Source organism: Eleginops maclovinus, chromosome 22 (genome assembly GCF_036324505.1).
Source record: "Eleginops maclovinus isolate JMC-PN-2008 ecotype Puerto Natales chromosome 22, JC_Emac_rtc_rv5, whole genome shotgun sequence".
NCBI classification, from domain to species: Eukaryota; Metazoa; Chordata; class Actinopteri; order Perciformes; family Eleginopidae; genus Eleginops; species Eleginops maclovinus.
In genome coordinates this window covers 3,266,702-3,279,598 of record NC_086370.1, presented here as the reverse complement: position 1 = coordinate 3,279,598, position 12,897 = coordinate 3,266,702, and the positions used below count along the sequence as shown (strand labels likewise).

Below are 12,897 nucleotides of genomic sequence, written 5' to 3'. Positions count from 1 at the left end.
GGCCCTAATTTGGTTAAGCGCCTGCTCTGACCTGTAAACGTGCGAATAGATTTGCATTGAAATCCTGCCATGTCCGCTACCAGCCAGTATCACATCTCATAGAGTAACACACCTGTCCATGCCCTTACATAACTGCTGATGATTCCTATATTTCATCAAAACTTGGCATATACATTTAACTAGGTTTGGGATCTGACCAAATACAGTGTGTGGACTGGTACCTGGAGAGGGGCCAGTTCACCTCCTGGGCCACTGCTACGGTGCCCTTGACTGAGACCCCTGCTGCTCTTGGCACTTGCGAACTGGCTTCCCCTTCACTCTCCCTCTCCTATCCTGCACATGGTGCTCAAGTATATCAACCAATGTGTGTAATTTGAGTGAGAAGTAATTTACCTGTTGGGGATTAATAAAGTATATCCTCTTCTTCTTCCTAATCCCCTTCCTATTCTCCATTCTCCCTTCCTTCAGGTGATCCTTGTGTTTGGGATCCACCTGTGGATGTTCTTCATCCTGCCTGCTGTCACTGAAAGGTGAAGGAAAATTACTCACGTGTTTATTGTATTATTGGATCTTCATGGTATTCCTTTGTCACTAAATCACAGAGTTCAAGTGGATTTAACAAGCTCTCTTTTTCTTTGTTTCTCCTTGTTTCTGTTTAGGAAGTTCAATCAGAACTTTGTGGCCCAGCTCTGGTACTTTGTCAAGTGTATTTACTTCGGCCTGTCAGCGTATCAGATCCGCTGCGGATACCCCACTCGTATCCTAGGCAACTTCCTCACCAAGAAATACAACCACCTCAACCTGTTCCTCTTCCAAGGGTACGGACACAAAGCCACCTGCTGCCTGACACACACGATGACCCAATGGAAAGGGAGGGGGTTATAAGGGATCAGCATGAAGTGTATTTACAGTCTGATATGGATGTTGTGTTTGTGTGTGTAGGTTTCGTCTGGTGCCGTTTCTGGTGGAGCTGCGAGCAGTGATGGACTGGGTTTGGACCGACACCACTCTGTCTCTGTCAAACTGGATGTGTGTAGAGGACATTTATGCCAACATCTTCATCATCAAATGCAGCCGTGAGACAGAGAAGGTATGAAGAGATGAGGAAAGTGATATGAGAGCAGATCAAATGACTTTCAGGATTGCATAAATGAAACTAAATTAAAGGGCAAAAGCTCCCACCAAACTAAAGTGGTATACAGTATATGTGCAACATTATTTTTCATTGCTAAAAACGTAACATGGGTTTACATGCTTTTTGCATGAGTAGTGTACACAAACAATAATTCCGTAGTTTATCAGGAGTACACTGGCCACGCTAGCTGCTGTCAACATAAAGACTCATTCACTTCAACTGAAGCTCCTATGACTGATCACATTAACATGGGTGTCCTGTTCTAATGGAATCAAATGGCACCAGGCCAATAGAGAGCCTAAGTCCCTCCCTTTCCGGTGGACCAGCATGGGACCTTATTTCTGAAAAAAATATGTAGTGTAGTTTTTTGATCCCTTTTGAATTGTGCCATGAATTACACATTTGATGTTTGTCAGTGTTAAAAATAATTTCCAAGAAAATCACAGTTTGTCGTAAAACTGTTGAAATATAAGACTATGAAAACACGCAACTAGAAATACTACATATCCAAGAGTCGCGTAAGTGATGTCAGAACTGATGTCATCATTTTTTCCCTCCACTAAACATAAGAGATATGAAGATAACTTTAACAAGATGCCTGTGTGCTTTGCACCAAGTTGTAGGCGTACCAACAATGGGTCTTGCTCGTTCTTTCGCTTTTGGTGTTGGTGACGTGTATTGGGCGAGACCAGAGATGTAGTTCATTGAGCGGTTTCTCACAAAAATAAGTGTTACTTCACAGTTTTACGACAATTCTTTTTTTCTTGACTTGCAAAATTATCTTTTAAATTGACAAACATCATATGTGTAATTCATGGCACAATTCAAATGGGATTTGCCTACCATACATATTTTTTCCGAAATAAGGTCCCACGGGTCGGAAGTAGAAGGGCGGGACTTTTGATGTTCAGCTTTTCAAAATGTGGATTTGTTCACCTAGCCAGAAAAGGAATAAATAATGAGCACATTATTCTAGGAATAACCACCTTGTTTCATACTATGTCACACCTGTCTGTGATCACTGATTAATATGAATTTATTTCCCACATCACTTTCTTTTTTGAAGCTGAAAGCAGGGCACTTAGTCATTTAACAGAATGCCTGATCGTTATACAACATGTTCTGCCCTCAGAAATACCCACAGCCCAAAGGACAGAAGAAGAAGAAGATGGTGAAATATGGCATGGGTGGACTCATCATCTTCTTTCTGATCTGCATCATTTGGTTTCCTCTACTCTTCATTTCATTGGTCAGATCAGTGGTGGGTGTGGTCAACCACCCCATCGATGTCACAGTGACCGTCAAGCTGGGAGGATACGAGGTAATGGACTTTTATAGCAGATTTTTTTGCTGTCTCTTTTTTTTTGCAGCAGAAACATGACTATTTTAAAGCTATAGCTGTGGCAGAGCAGCTGCATATACATTCTATATTTGATAAAATAGTCTGCAGTGTGTTCAATGGACAGCATACAGGGATTATTTTTGACAAGACTTTTTGATGCTTTTATAATTTATCTTGGTGAGCATCACAATAAGTGAATTTACTTCTACTAAGCGATTTAAACTGGCATGTGATGCATTTCCATACATAATTAGGAAAATAAAAAAGTCAGTGTTAAAGCTGGAGGCCTTGAGAAGACCTTGGCGTTTAAAGTAGACACAGTTATTTAATTCTGTTCGTATGTTTTAGGCTGTACTTGTTTTGATCAATAGGCATGCACAATTGCCAGGAAGGCGGGAAATCCAATAGATCCTATACTGTCAACACTCATAGTGCTCATAGAAGTAGGGTTACAGTGTGCAAAGATTCACAGGTGGAAATCAATCCAGTTACAATGACTCTTTATAGTCTACAGACAGGCACATGGAATAAAGTTGCGAATGTGAAATGCAAATGACACAGCTTGACATTGTATACAATTTGCATAATCCTCTATTTTCCTCTATGTATGTCTAGTCCCTGTTCACCATGAGTGTGCAGCAGCAGTCCATCCAGCCCTTCACAGAGGCTGAATATGACCAGCTGACCCAGAAATTTGGAGGCAATGCGGTGCGTACAGATTTCCGTTCATTGACATTTCTGTATGCACTGTTATTGTCTGTTTTTCCTGATGTTTGAGCATTTATGTAAATACAAACAATTATCAGATCAGTGGGTGGGTGGGCGGGCGGGCGGGCGTGTGTGTGTTTGTCCTGCTTTTCTGTATACCTGTTTTTAATGAATCATCTTGTGTGTGTGCTTGTAGGTGGCCATGCAGTTCATCACGCTCTACAGTTATGACGATATTGTGACGGCCATGATTGAAGGTAGTTCAGGATCCGTGTGGAGGATCAGCCCCCCCAGCAGACAGGAAGTCATTAAAGAACTTCTTGGAAGTCCAGTGGACCTAACACTACGTCTGGCCTGGACTTTCCAGAGGTGAAGCCTTTGCTCTCTAATAACACACCCCTCTCTCTGGGAGTGTCTTAGTGTGTCTTCCTGTCTCTAAAGGCTGATTTTATTCACCCCTCTTTCTCTCTGAATGTCTCTGGTTCTGACAGGGACCTCGGTAAAGGAGGGACAGTGGAACACACATTTGACAAACACTCTATAGACCTGGAACCTGGGAACCCAGTCAGAGCAGAGTTGGCCTCACTGCTGGTTGGCAACCGCTCTGAGCCTGTGTAGGTTTACTGTCTGACAGGAAGCTCCTGTGCTTTAGTTAATGTTACAGTGGAGATGTTTCTGACGGTATCTTGCCTCTTCCCCAGGCATGTTCCTAATATGTTCCCTAACTACATCCGAGCCCCCAATGGAGCTGAGGCCAAACCAGTCTCTCAGCTTTATAAAGGTCAGAGGTTATAACACATTACAGTACAGCAAAGTACAATGCAGTAAAGTATACTACATTACAGTACAGTAGAGTACAGTGCAGTAAAGTATACTACATTATAGTACAGCAAAGTACAATGCAGTAAAGTACACTACATTACAGTACAGTAGAGTACAGTACAGTAAAGTATACTACATTACAGTACAGCAAAGTACAATGCAGTAAAGTACACTACATTACAGTACAGTAGAGTACAGTACAGTACAGTACAGTACAGTACAGTACAGTACAGTACAGTGCAGTAAAGTATACTACATTACAGTACAGTAGAGTACAGTACAGTACAGTAGTACAGTGCAGTAGAGTATACTACATTACAGTACAGTACAGTACAGTACAGTACAGTACAGTACAGTGCAGTAAAGTATGCTACATTACAGTACAGTACAGTACAATGCAGTAAAGTATACTACATTACAGTACAGCAAAGTACAATGCAGTAAAGTATACTACATTACAGTACAGTACATTCCACTATAGTACAATGCAGTAAAGTATACTACATTACAGTACAGTAGAGTACAGTACAGTACAGCACAGTACAATGCAGTAAAGTATACTACATTACAGTACAGTACATTCCACTATAGTACAGTGCAGTAAAGTATGCTACATTACAGTACAGTACAGTACAATGCAGTAAAGTATACTACATTACAGTACAGTACAGTACAATGCAGTAAAGTATACTACATTACAGTACAGTTTACTATAGAACAATGCAGTAAAGTATACTACATTACAGTACAGTTTACTATAGTACAGTGCAGTAAAGTATACTACATTACAGTACAATGCAGTAAAGTATACTACATTACAGTACAATGCAGTAAAGTATACTACATTACAGTACAGTTTACTATAGTACAATGCAGTAAAGTATACTACATTATAGTACAGTTTACTATAGTACAATGCAGTACAGTATTCTACATTACAGTACAGTACAGTACAATGCAGTAAAGTATACTACATTACAGCACAGTACAGTACAATGCAGTAAAATATACTACATTACAGTACAGGTTACTATAGTACAATGCAGTACAGTACGTGTTATTCACACTCTTCTTCTGTCACTGACATGTTGTCCTGTAGGTACTGAAGACGGTTTCCTGAACATCACACTGTCCCTGAAGAGTGACAGGTCCCTTAATGGGAACATGGAGTGGTGGGACATTGCCATTGCAGACTGTGCCCCCTCCCCATGTGGAGTTCTACCCATGGTCATTTTCAATGACAAAGTCAGCCCCCCCAGCCTGGGTTTCCTGGCTGGATATGGGTAAGGAATCCACAATCACAAATAGAAACATGGGTTTGAAATAACCTTTTTAGTATCTTCCATAGTCTTGGATATTTGTATCTGCTTGTGATGTAAACGGAGAACAAATATGTAATCTGACAATCACTGTCTTCACTTTGGATGAAATGTCCTTTTTTTCTCCCCCTCCCTCCAGGATCATGGGTCTGTATGTGTCCGTGGTTTTAGTCATTGGGAAATTTGTGCGAGGCTTCTTCAGCGAGATCTCACACTCCATCATGTTTGAGGAGCTGCCCTGTGTGGACCGCATCCTGAAACTCTGCACAGACATCTTCCTGGTCAGTGTATGCACATTAACACACACATTCGGGACACACTTTCAAACTCTTCTTTAATCAACTCTGTTGTTGCCATGCTGTGCGCTGGAAGATCCTCTCTTTGATATCATCTTCACCAAACTGTTTTCTGTGTGATCCAGGTGCGTGAGACAGGAGAGCTGGAGCTGGAAGAGGAACTTTACTCCAAACTGATCTTCCTGTATCGATCTCCAGAGACTATGATCAAATGGACCAGGGACATGTACAGTCGAGAGCAGGACAGATACTGACTGACTGAATGACTGACTGAATGATCATGTTGGGTTGTAAAAGAACACAGTGATATCTGAAGCACATTGAGATGTCCAGAGGACGACAAGAGCAGGGCTTCTAGAGAACACTCCGTACCAGCATGGCCTTACAGCCTCGGAGACACATGAAAGGAGACCCTAATCAACATCTTCTTCTGCTGGCCTTCTGTTGCTGTAGCAACTTCTCTGCTGCCTGAGCATGTTCATCAAACCACCTCACACTCCAGACTATTGAGAGTGCTGTCCCTCTGTGGGTGAGATGGAGAGCAGCTGGATGTCTGTCCTGCAGGATTTGGACATACCGCCCCTGAAAGGCCAACTTAGCAGTCAAATTGGGCTGTGTCAATGGGCAGAGGTCAAAGGTCAAACAGAACAGAAGTCAGACCTCTGCATTGGAGCCATGCAGGTCCAGAGACTGTGTGCTTGAAACTAATTGTAGGTCACACCGTCTGCAGATACTGTATGAGTTTGTCGATGCTGATTTGAAAATGTACTTTGCTGTCAATCAAACTTACAAATCTCTTTGAAATCATGAGTCCTTGTAAAAGTATTGTGTGTGCAAAAGCCAAGTTACTCTGACTTAACATCATGAACCGAGGTTTAACCAAACATGTCCGCCTTTAAGTGCCTTTAAGGTTTCAAGAAGTAGCCATATTCTAAGTTTGGAATATTTATAAGCAGCTCTTTCAGCTCCCGGCCCCTACAGGAAAAATAATGCAACATATGGCATGAACACTTAACTTCCAGGTTCAGAAACGTCTGTCACGCAGACCTGGTGGTGTGGAACCTTTTGAAGAAATGTATCTTAGTAGCCCTGAGAGCTCAATGCACTGTAAATAAAACATATGCAAATAGACAAAACACAAGCAAATAAGAAACACTATGTTGATAGCTGCATACAGAGAAAGAAAACTGTTTCCAGGGAACACTTAAAAGTGAAGCACATAGCTGGGACATATACTGTATTTGTCCCCATGGTTTGTGTCTTATGAACTTATTGAACTCAGGTATGAAAAGGAGCTAAGATGTAGTTAGATTGTTTTGGCTTATTCGTGATCATATGATTCAGTTGTCGCTGCAAATGTCATTCAGTTCATTCGACAAAATGTCCACAAATCATTTCAATAAGTTCTATGCTTTGTTTCACTCCTGTTGTTGTTGTTGCTCTGACAGGAAATAATAAGGGTTCATCTTAAAGGGGCAGAAAAAGGAAAGCACCAACACTTGGAGGGTGTCGCTCTATAATTCAGAATAAACACCATTTTACGATGGGATTTCTTTTTCCAATTCCTGCTAGAATCTGTGTGTTTAAGTGTATATATTACACAAAAGGTAAAAGTTAAGATCAAAGCTTTCCTTTATTGAATGCTTTGCCTCTGTGATCATCTAATCCCAATTTGGTGACCTTCTGATCTCTATTCCATTTCATATACATGTGATAAGGCAGACAAGGCCCCCTTTAAATAAGAAAGTAATAACTTAGTAACTATTTACTTTGTCAAATATTTTTAAACAAGACTTCTTAATGTACTGAAAAAGACCCAGGTGTACTTTGATCTCTGGGAGGGGTTTCTCCACTTCTAGGGCCTCAGTTCCACGACAGTGTTTGTCTCTGAACATATGAGCTCTCTCTGAATGAACCTGTGGAAATGAGCTGAGGCTCGGTGGTGTATTAAATCTGATCAGTTAGTTACTCTCTGAGGTCATAGAGAGTGCAGGGAAGATGTTGTTCAGGGTCCATATGGTGGGCAATCTGAGGTTGTTTACGTTAGGGGGCCCCTATGAACGACACATGTCGTTTAGTGAGGCATACATTGTCATTGGTTACCTCCTGTGAGCACACACACTTTGGACACGCACACACACTTGCTTCTATAAATTGTATGCACAACGACAGTTCGGGGGGACTTCCACAATTGGCTCTGGGAACCTCGTATTGCCCGTCTTGGTGCTGTTGTAATACACCTTATTATATACAAGCTGGTGTCTCCGGAGACGTCTTCATCATCTTCACAAACATCGCTACAACATATACCTCAGCTCTTTAGCGCTGACTCTGCTATCTCCATTTCTACTCTGTCTTTTAAAATCAGTGCTGTAAAGGAAACACAGAACATGTGGAACACCCAGGTACAGGTTCCACAATGTGTGTGTTCCTGCTACACACAGTAAGACGGATTCATTTACTATTGTTCTGTAACTCTTAACATCCAATATGGGTTTAATTCTCACCTGCTGCTCAGTCGTGCTGCTGTCACTGAAGCTGAAGGGTGTGTAAACATGTGTGGGATGAACAGGTGTGTGTAGGATGGTGAAAACTCCTCCTGCCTGATTCTTTAATATTATGGTATGTGTCAGTTAAACACTCCTGAACCCCTTTACTCTCACTAAACGCTGATGTGGAAGCAAAAACATATATATATTCTTTCCCCACAACAGTTTGTATCCGTTTAAATGTAACTTTATGTATATTTCAAATGTTGGCAAGCAGAGATTAGACTGTGAACACCGGCTAAAATAATGACGTTAAAGAGAAGTCATGAAACACGGTCTCTCCTCTGGCGCCACCTTCAGGTCAAACGTGGTCTTTGTTCTCAGTTGTTTCTCCTTCATCCAGGAAGAGCAGCTCTTCCTCCATTCCTCATCCTTCCAATATGTTCTGTTTGATGATCAGTTCCTCCTTACCCTTTATTTTATGTTTTCTAAAGCCCAACTACTTCATGGAATAGTTGAGGATTCTTTCATAGATCGGTGTTGAGCACACGTGTGTGTGTGTGTGTGTGTGTGTGTGTGTGTGTGTGTGTGTGTGTGTGTGTGTCAGTGTGTAGACCGACTTCGTCCAACTTCCCTGATCTGTTGTTGGTTCTACAAATAATCCAGATGACTGGGTGTTTGATGAAAGAGGCAGAGATGTTTCCAGCAGCACTTCAGCCCCTAAACACTTCATGACCTGCAGTTAATGCACCTTCCAAAAAGCTTCACATCCCAACATCACTGAAGTAAAAAACCTCTGACAGCAGAAAGATTGACTTTAGAGCGGGTCCTGGAGTTTTATTGAAACAAACAACCAAACAGTGACATGGAGAGATGATGGCGACAGAGAGGGCTCATCAGACCGCTCTTATCATGGCTCTGGGTCTGCAGCGACAGCCTGATGGCAGCAGCAACACTGAGGCCCCGTGCCCACGGGTTACATGCCCCCAGTCCGACATCCTGCCACTTCGACATGCTATTTGTCAGACATGCTGCTATTCCGACATGGAACATCCGATATCAGACATATTTTAGTACCGCCATTCCGACAGTCCTATTATTATTTTTATTTTTTTTATTCAATTTATCTTCACGGTTCCTGTATCAAATTCCAACATCCTGAGAACCACGGATGAGCCTAATGTCATCTGCACCCGCAGCTATCAATAATCCACCCGCCATCCACCCGAGGCAATGCTTTTTTTTTTCAACAATTGATATCCACACCCGCCCGCTACCCATCATCATTCATTAGGACTAAAAGGTGTGAACACATATCCTAGCAGCACTTCACTGGCTCCCAATCTGGAGAATTAATTTTAAAATTCTTCTTTTAACTTTTAAAGCTCTTCATGACCTTTCCCCCAATTACATTTCAGACTTGTTAGTGCCCTATCGTCCTACCCGTACATTGAGGTCTGCAGGCAGGCTTATTAACCATCCCTGAGTCCCGCCTTGCAAGTAAAGGAGACCGGTCTTTTTCCGTCTTAGCTCCAAAATTATGGAATGAATTGCCTGAGGAACTAAGGTTGGCAGATTCTGTCACACATTTTAAGTCTCTCCTTAAGACTCATTTATACCGCAAAGCTTTTGAAGGGTTTAAATAAGTTTAATTTTGTCATTGTTTATTTTGTATTAACCCTTTTTGTTGTTGTTGTTGTTGCTATTTTGTTTATTTTATCTGTAAAGCACTTTGTGATTCTGTTCAAGAAAAGCGCTGTATAAATAAAGTTTATTATTATTATTATTATTAGTAGTAGTATTATAGTAGCCTAGCCTATATGCCGACACGTCGCTACCAGTCGCTTGCCCTCAAAGTCCATCAGTTGTGTTTTACGTTGGTTATCTTGATTGTGTGATGCTTTCTCACCAGCAAAGTTAAACCGGCGCAACATAGCAAACTCTGTCTGGTCCAATTTGCTAACATAGGCCTATCTAATATATTTTTTTAAATCATTTGTTTTTGTTACTACAACTCAACAAAAGTTGTGTGGCATAATTTGTTGGGTGGCCCTCACTGGATCTCAAACCGAAAGCAATAGCGAACTGCCGCAAAGTATGAGCTACAGCAGCAGCAAAGTGAATTCCAGAATCATTAGGCACTGCTATACAATGGTCGTCTAGTTTGCACTAAAAAACTGTGTGCAGCCCATAGAGCTTCAGGCAAATGCACTGTGACCAAAACGAGCCGGCCTGTCCTAAATTGCGGCCTACATTTAATAGCCTACATTTTTTTTAAATTAAGAAGTGCTTCAGTAGAGCTCTAGAAGCCTAAGTTTGGTCTTTTTCGTTAGAAAACAATTTCATTTGAATTATGGACTTCCTTTGAATGAAGTTTGATTGGACTTTAAGTTGACAGAAGAAAGTTTCAAGACGCTACCTGTTAAGAAACACACGTATTTTTAAATGATACCCTGATACCTATAGGCCTACGTCATGAAGCCTATGGTTGTTTGTTAGCCTATTACTTGTCTTTTTTACCTATAATTCCGTTTATTTGTTGTGTTATATAATATAGGCTATTGTTGTAATGGATGCACTGACTGGTTAGCACTCAATTTTCGTTACCCAATTTCGATCTCCCTGCATCCGATCTGCAAAAGAGTCGCTCAAGGGCAATAAAATGCTATGCGAGCGTTCTTCAGAGGCTGCTCCCAATTCTATGGAGCTGTGAACCAGAGCTGATGGGATGACGAATGAGAGACGTGGCGGTGGATACGAGAGGGCTATTGGAAGCGTCCATGAGTGCCAAAGACATCCACAGGGGGACTAGGCCTACCACTCCGATTGCTTCCACTTCGGGTGGAGCCAAGATTAACAGCGGGTCCGGCTGATTACCCTACTCTTTAAAATACTTTAGGCTGTGTGTTTTGTCTAGGCTATTGTGTTAAATCTTACAGCCTCCTCAGTTATCCACGACAGTAATGGCCGGGTTTCCCAGATTTCGTTAAGAAGCTCTTAGCGCTATAAGCGTCTTAGGAGCGCTCTACGAGAGCTGTGATTCGTTGAGAGCTCCCCTAAAGAGGCTCTTAGCGCTAAGAGCTTCTTAAAAAATCTGGGAAACCCGGCCAATATCAATTCACAAAGAAGTCCCGTGTAAAGTCGTTTTTGAGAATACAATAAATCACTCTTAATAACAGCCTTCTTCTTGTGTGCCGGAATTTGTTTATGTTATAGCTGTGATAACGCAATTACTGTCGGCAAACTGGCATTAAGGAAGATACAGAACAATAGGCTACAAAACGAAGGGAAATCTACCGAATGGATAATGCCTAACTGACGGACTTGTTTAGTAGGCTCTTCTCAATGTCTCTTCTCGGTCCTCCGGCTCGTTCCCACTGATCTAGAAATAACATTGTTACCGCCCCATCATTCTTTATAGATCAGTGGGAACGAGCTAGAGGACTGAGGAGAGACGTTGAGAAGAGCCCCGTCTCATCTCCATAGCTAGGCCTATATCTCCACCAGCTTCCTCAAGATGCTTGAAACAAATCTACCACAAACTATGTAGCCTATTATTATTTTCAATTTTCTTTTTTTCTATGCAATTTCACTACATTTTATCTAGCGCATGTAGCCTAAGTATGTGACAAATACATTCTTGTGTCCTTTATCCTTGCAATGACAATTTAAGTTAGGCTATATTCTATTCTATATCTTCATTAGACAGAACATTAAGAGTTTGGTTCCAAAACACTATATCCACCATTTTAATGAATTTTCATAAATATGTTTTACAATTTGTTTTCCAAGTAGGCCTAGGCCTGATTTCAGTAGAAACGTTTTTGGATATTGTTATTTGATAGGCTATATCTTTACTCAATCAAAACAACAAAAACGCAATTTGACAGATATTTCCTGGAATAGGCCTACACAATTAAATAACATGATTTTTTAATGTTTTTAAAAACGGATATCCGTTTTGGAATCATACTCTTCAAATATTCACGTGACGGATGCATGGCCCTCAATTAACTGAGCTAGTCTAACTGATTAGCCTAGCTTAGTCACATGCATATAGGATGGCATACATTCAAATAGCCAATAGACGGGGGGGAAATGTCTTATATTGGATGAATACCGCTACTTGCGGAACAAATGCCGTAATGATGTAATGTACTGGCGTTGCGCCCAAACCGGGTGCAATATTTATATGAAAACCAATACATTTGATGTCAACGGGGACGATCCCGACATCAATGTCATCACCCAACCTGGCCAGCATGGACATGCAGCGGAGGCAGATTTGGTGGCAACCACTGCTCTTATACAGCAGATGCTTGAGTTAGTGGCCGCAGATCCATCCCGCCCATCCAAGCGAGTGTATGACCAGGTAGGCTAATAACTGGTGTAACCGTGTAACTTCTGCGTTGTGTAATAATTTGTGACCCGTTGACAATTGTTGCTGAGACGTGGTATTTATTTCTGCTATAGCACACCACTTCCAACACAGTTTGGTGAGTCTCCAGCTAACTAGCTCCACTCTGTAAAGTTAGCCCGCACATGTAGCAAAAGGAAGAAAACAAACAGTAGCCTATACATGCCAGAGTGATATTTCTAGCTCCACTCATAATGCTAGCCCCCCACATGTAGCAAAAGGGAAACACATATAAATAATATATCAGAGGGATATTACTCAAAAATAGTTTAGTTATAATACACATACTAATAATCAGTTATAAGGGGATATATAGTATTATGGATGACTATTTTAAAGGCATTATTTATTGGATTATGTATCCAACTG

General features: G+C 41.3%; 1 protein-coding gene across 1 annotated transcript in view; it reads left to right on the top strand.

Moving 5' to 3' along the window:
* piezo1 (piezo type mechanosensitive ion channel component 1 (Er blood group)) overlaps positions 1–7,184 on the top strand; it is a 94,629-nt gene extending 87,445 nt beyond the window's left edge. The window contains 11 exon segments of the mRNA XM_063874920.1: positions 469–530; positions 660–818; positions 943–1,090; positions 2,268–2,456; positions 3,093–3,185; positions 3,382–3,554; positions 3,677–3,799; positions 3,887–3,966; positions 5,107–5,290; positions 5,466–5,607; positions 5,748–7,184. Coding sequence (XP_063730990.1) covers positions 469–530; positions 660–818; positions 943–1,090; positions 2,268–2,456; positions 3,093–3,185; positions 3,382–3,554; positions 3,677–3,799; positions 3,887–3,966; positions 5,107–5,290; positions 5,466–5,607; positions 5,748–5,876 — 1,482 coding nt within the window. The 3' untranslated portion in view covers positions 5,877–7,184.
* The last annotated feature ends 5,713 nt before the right edge of the window (positions 7,185–12,897 follow it).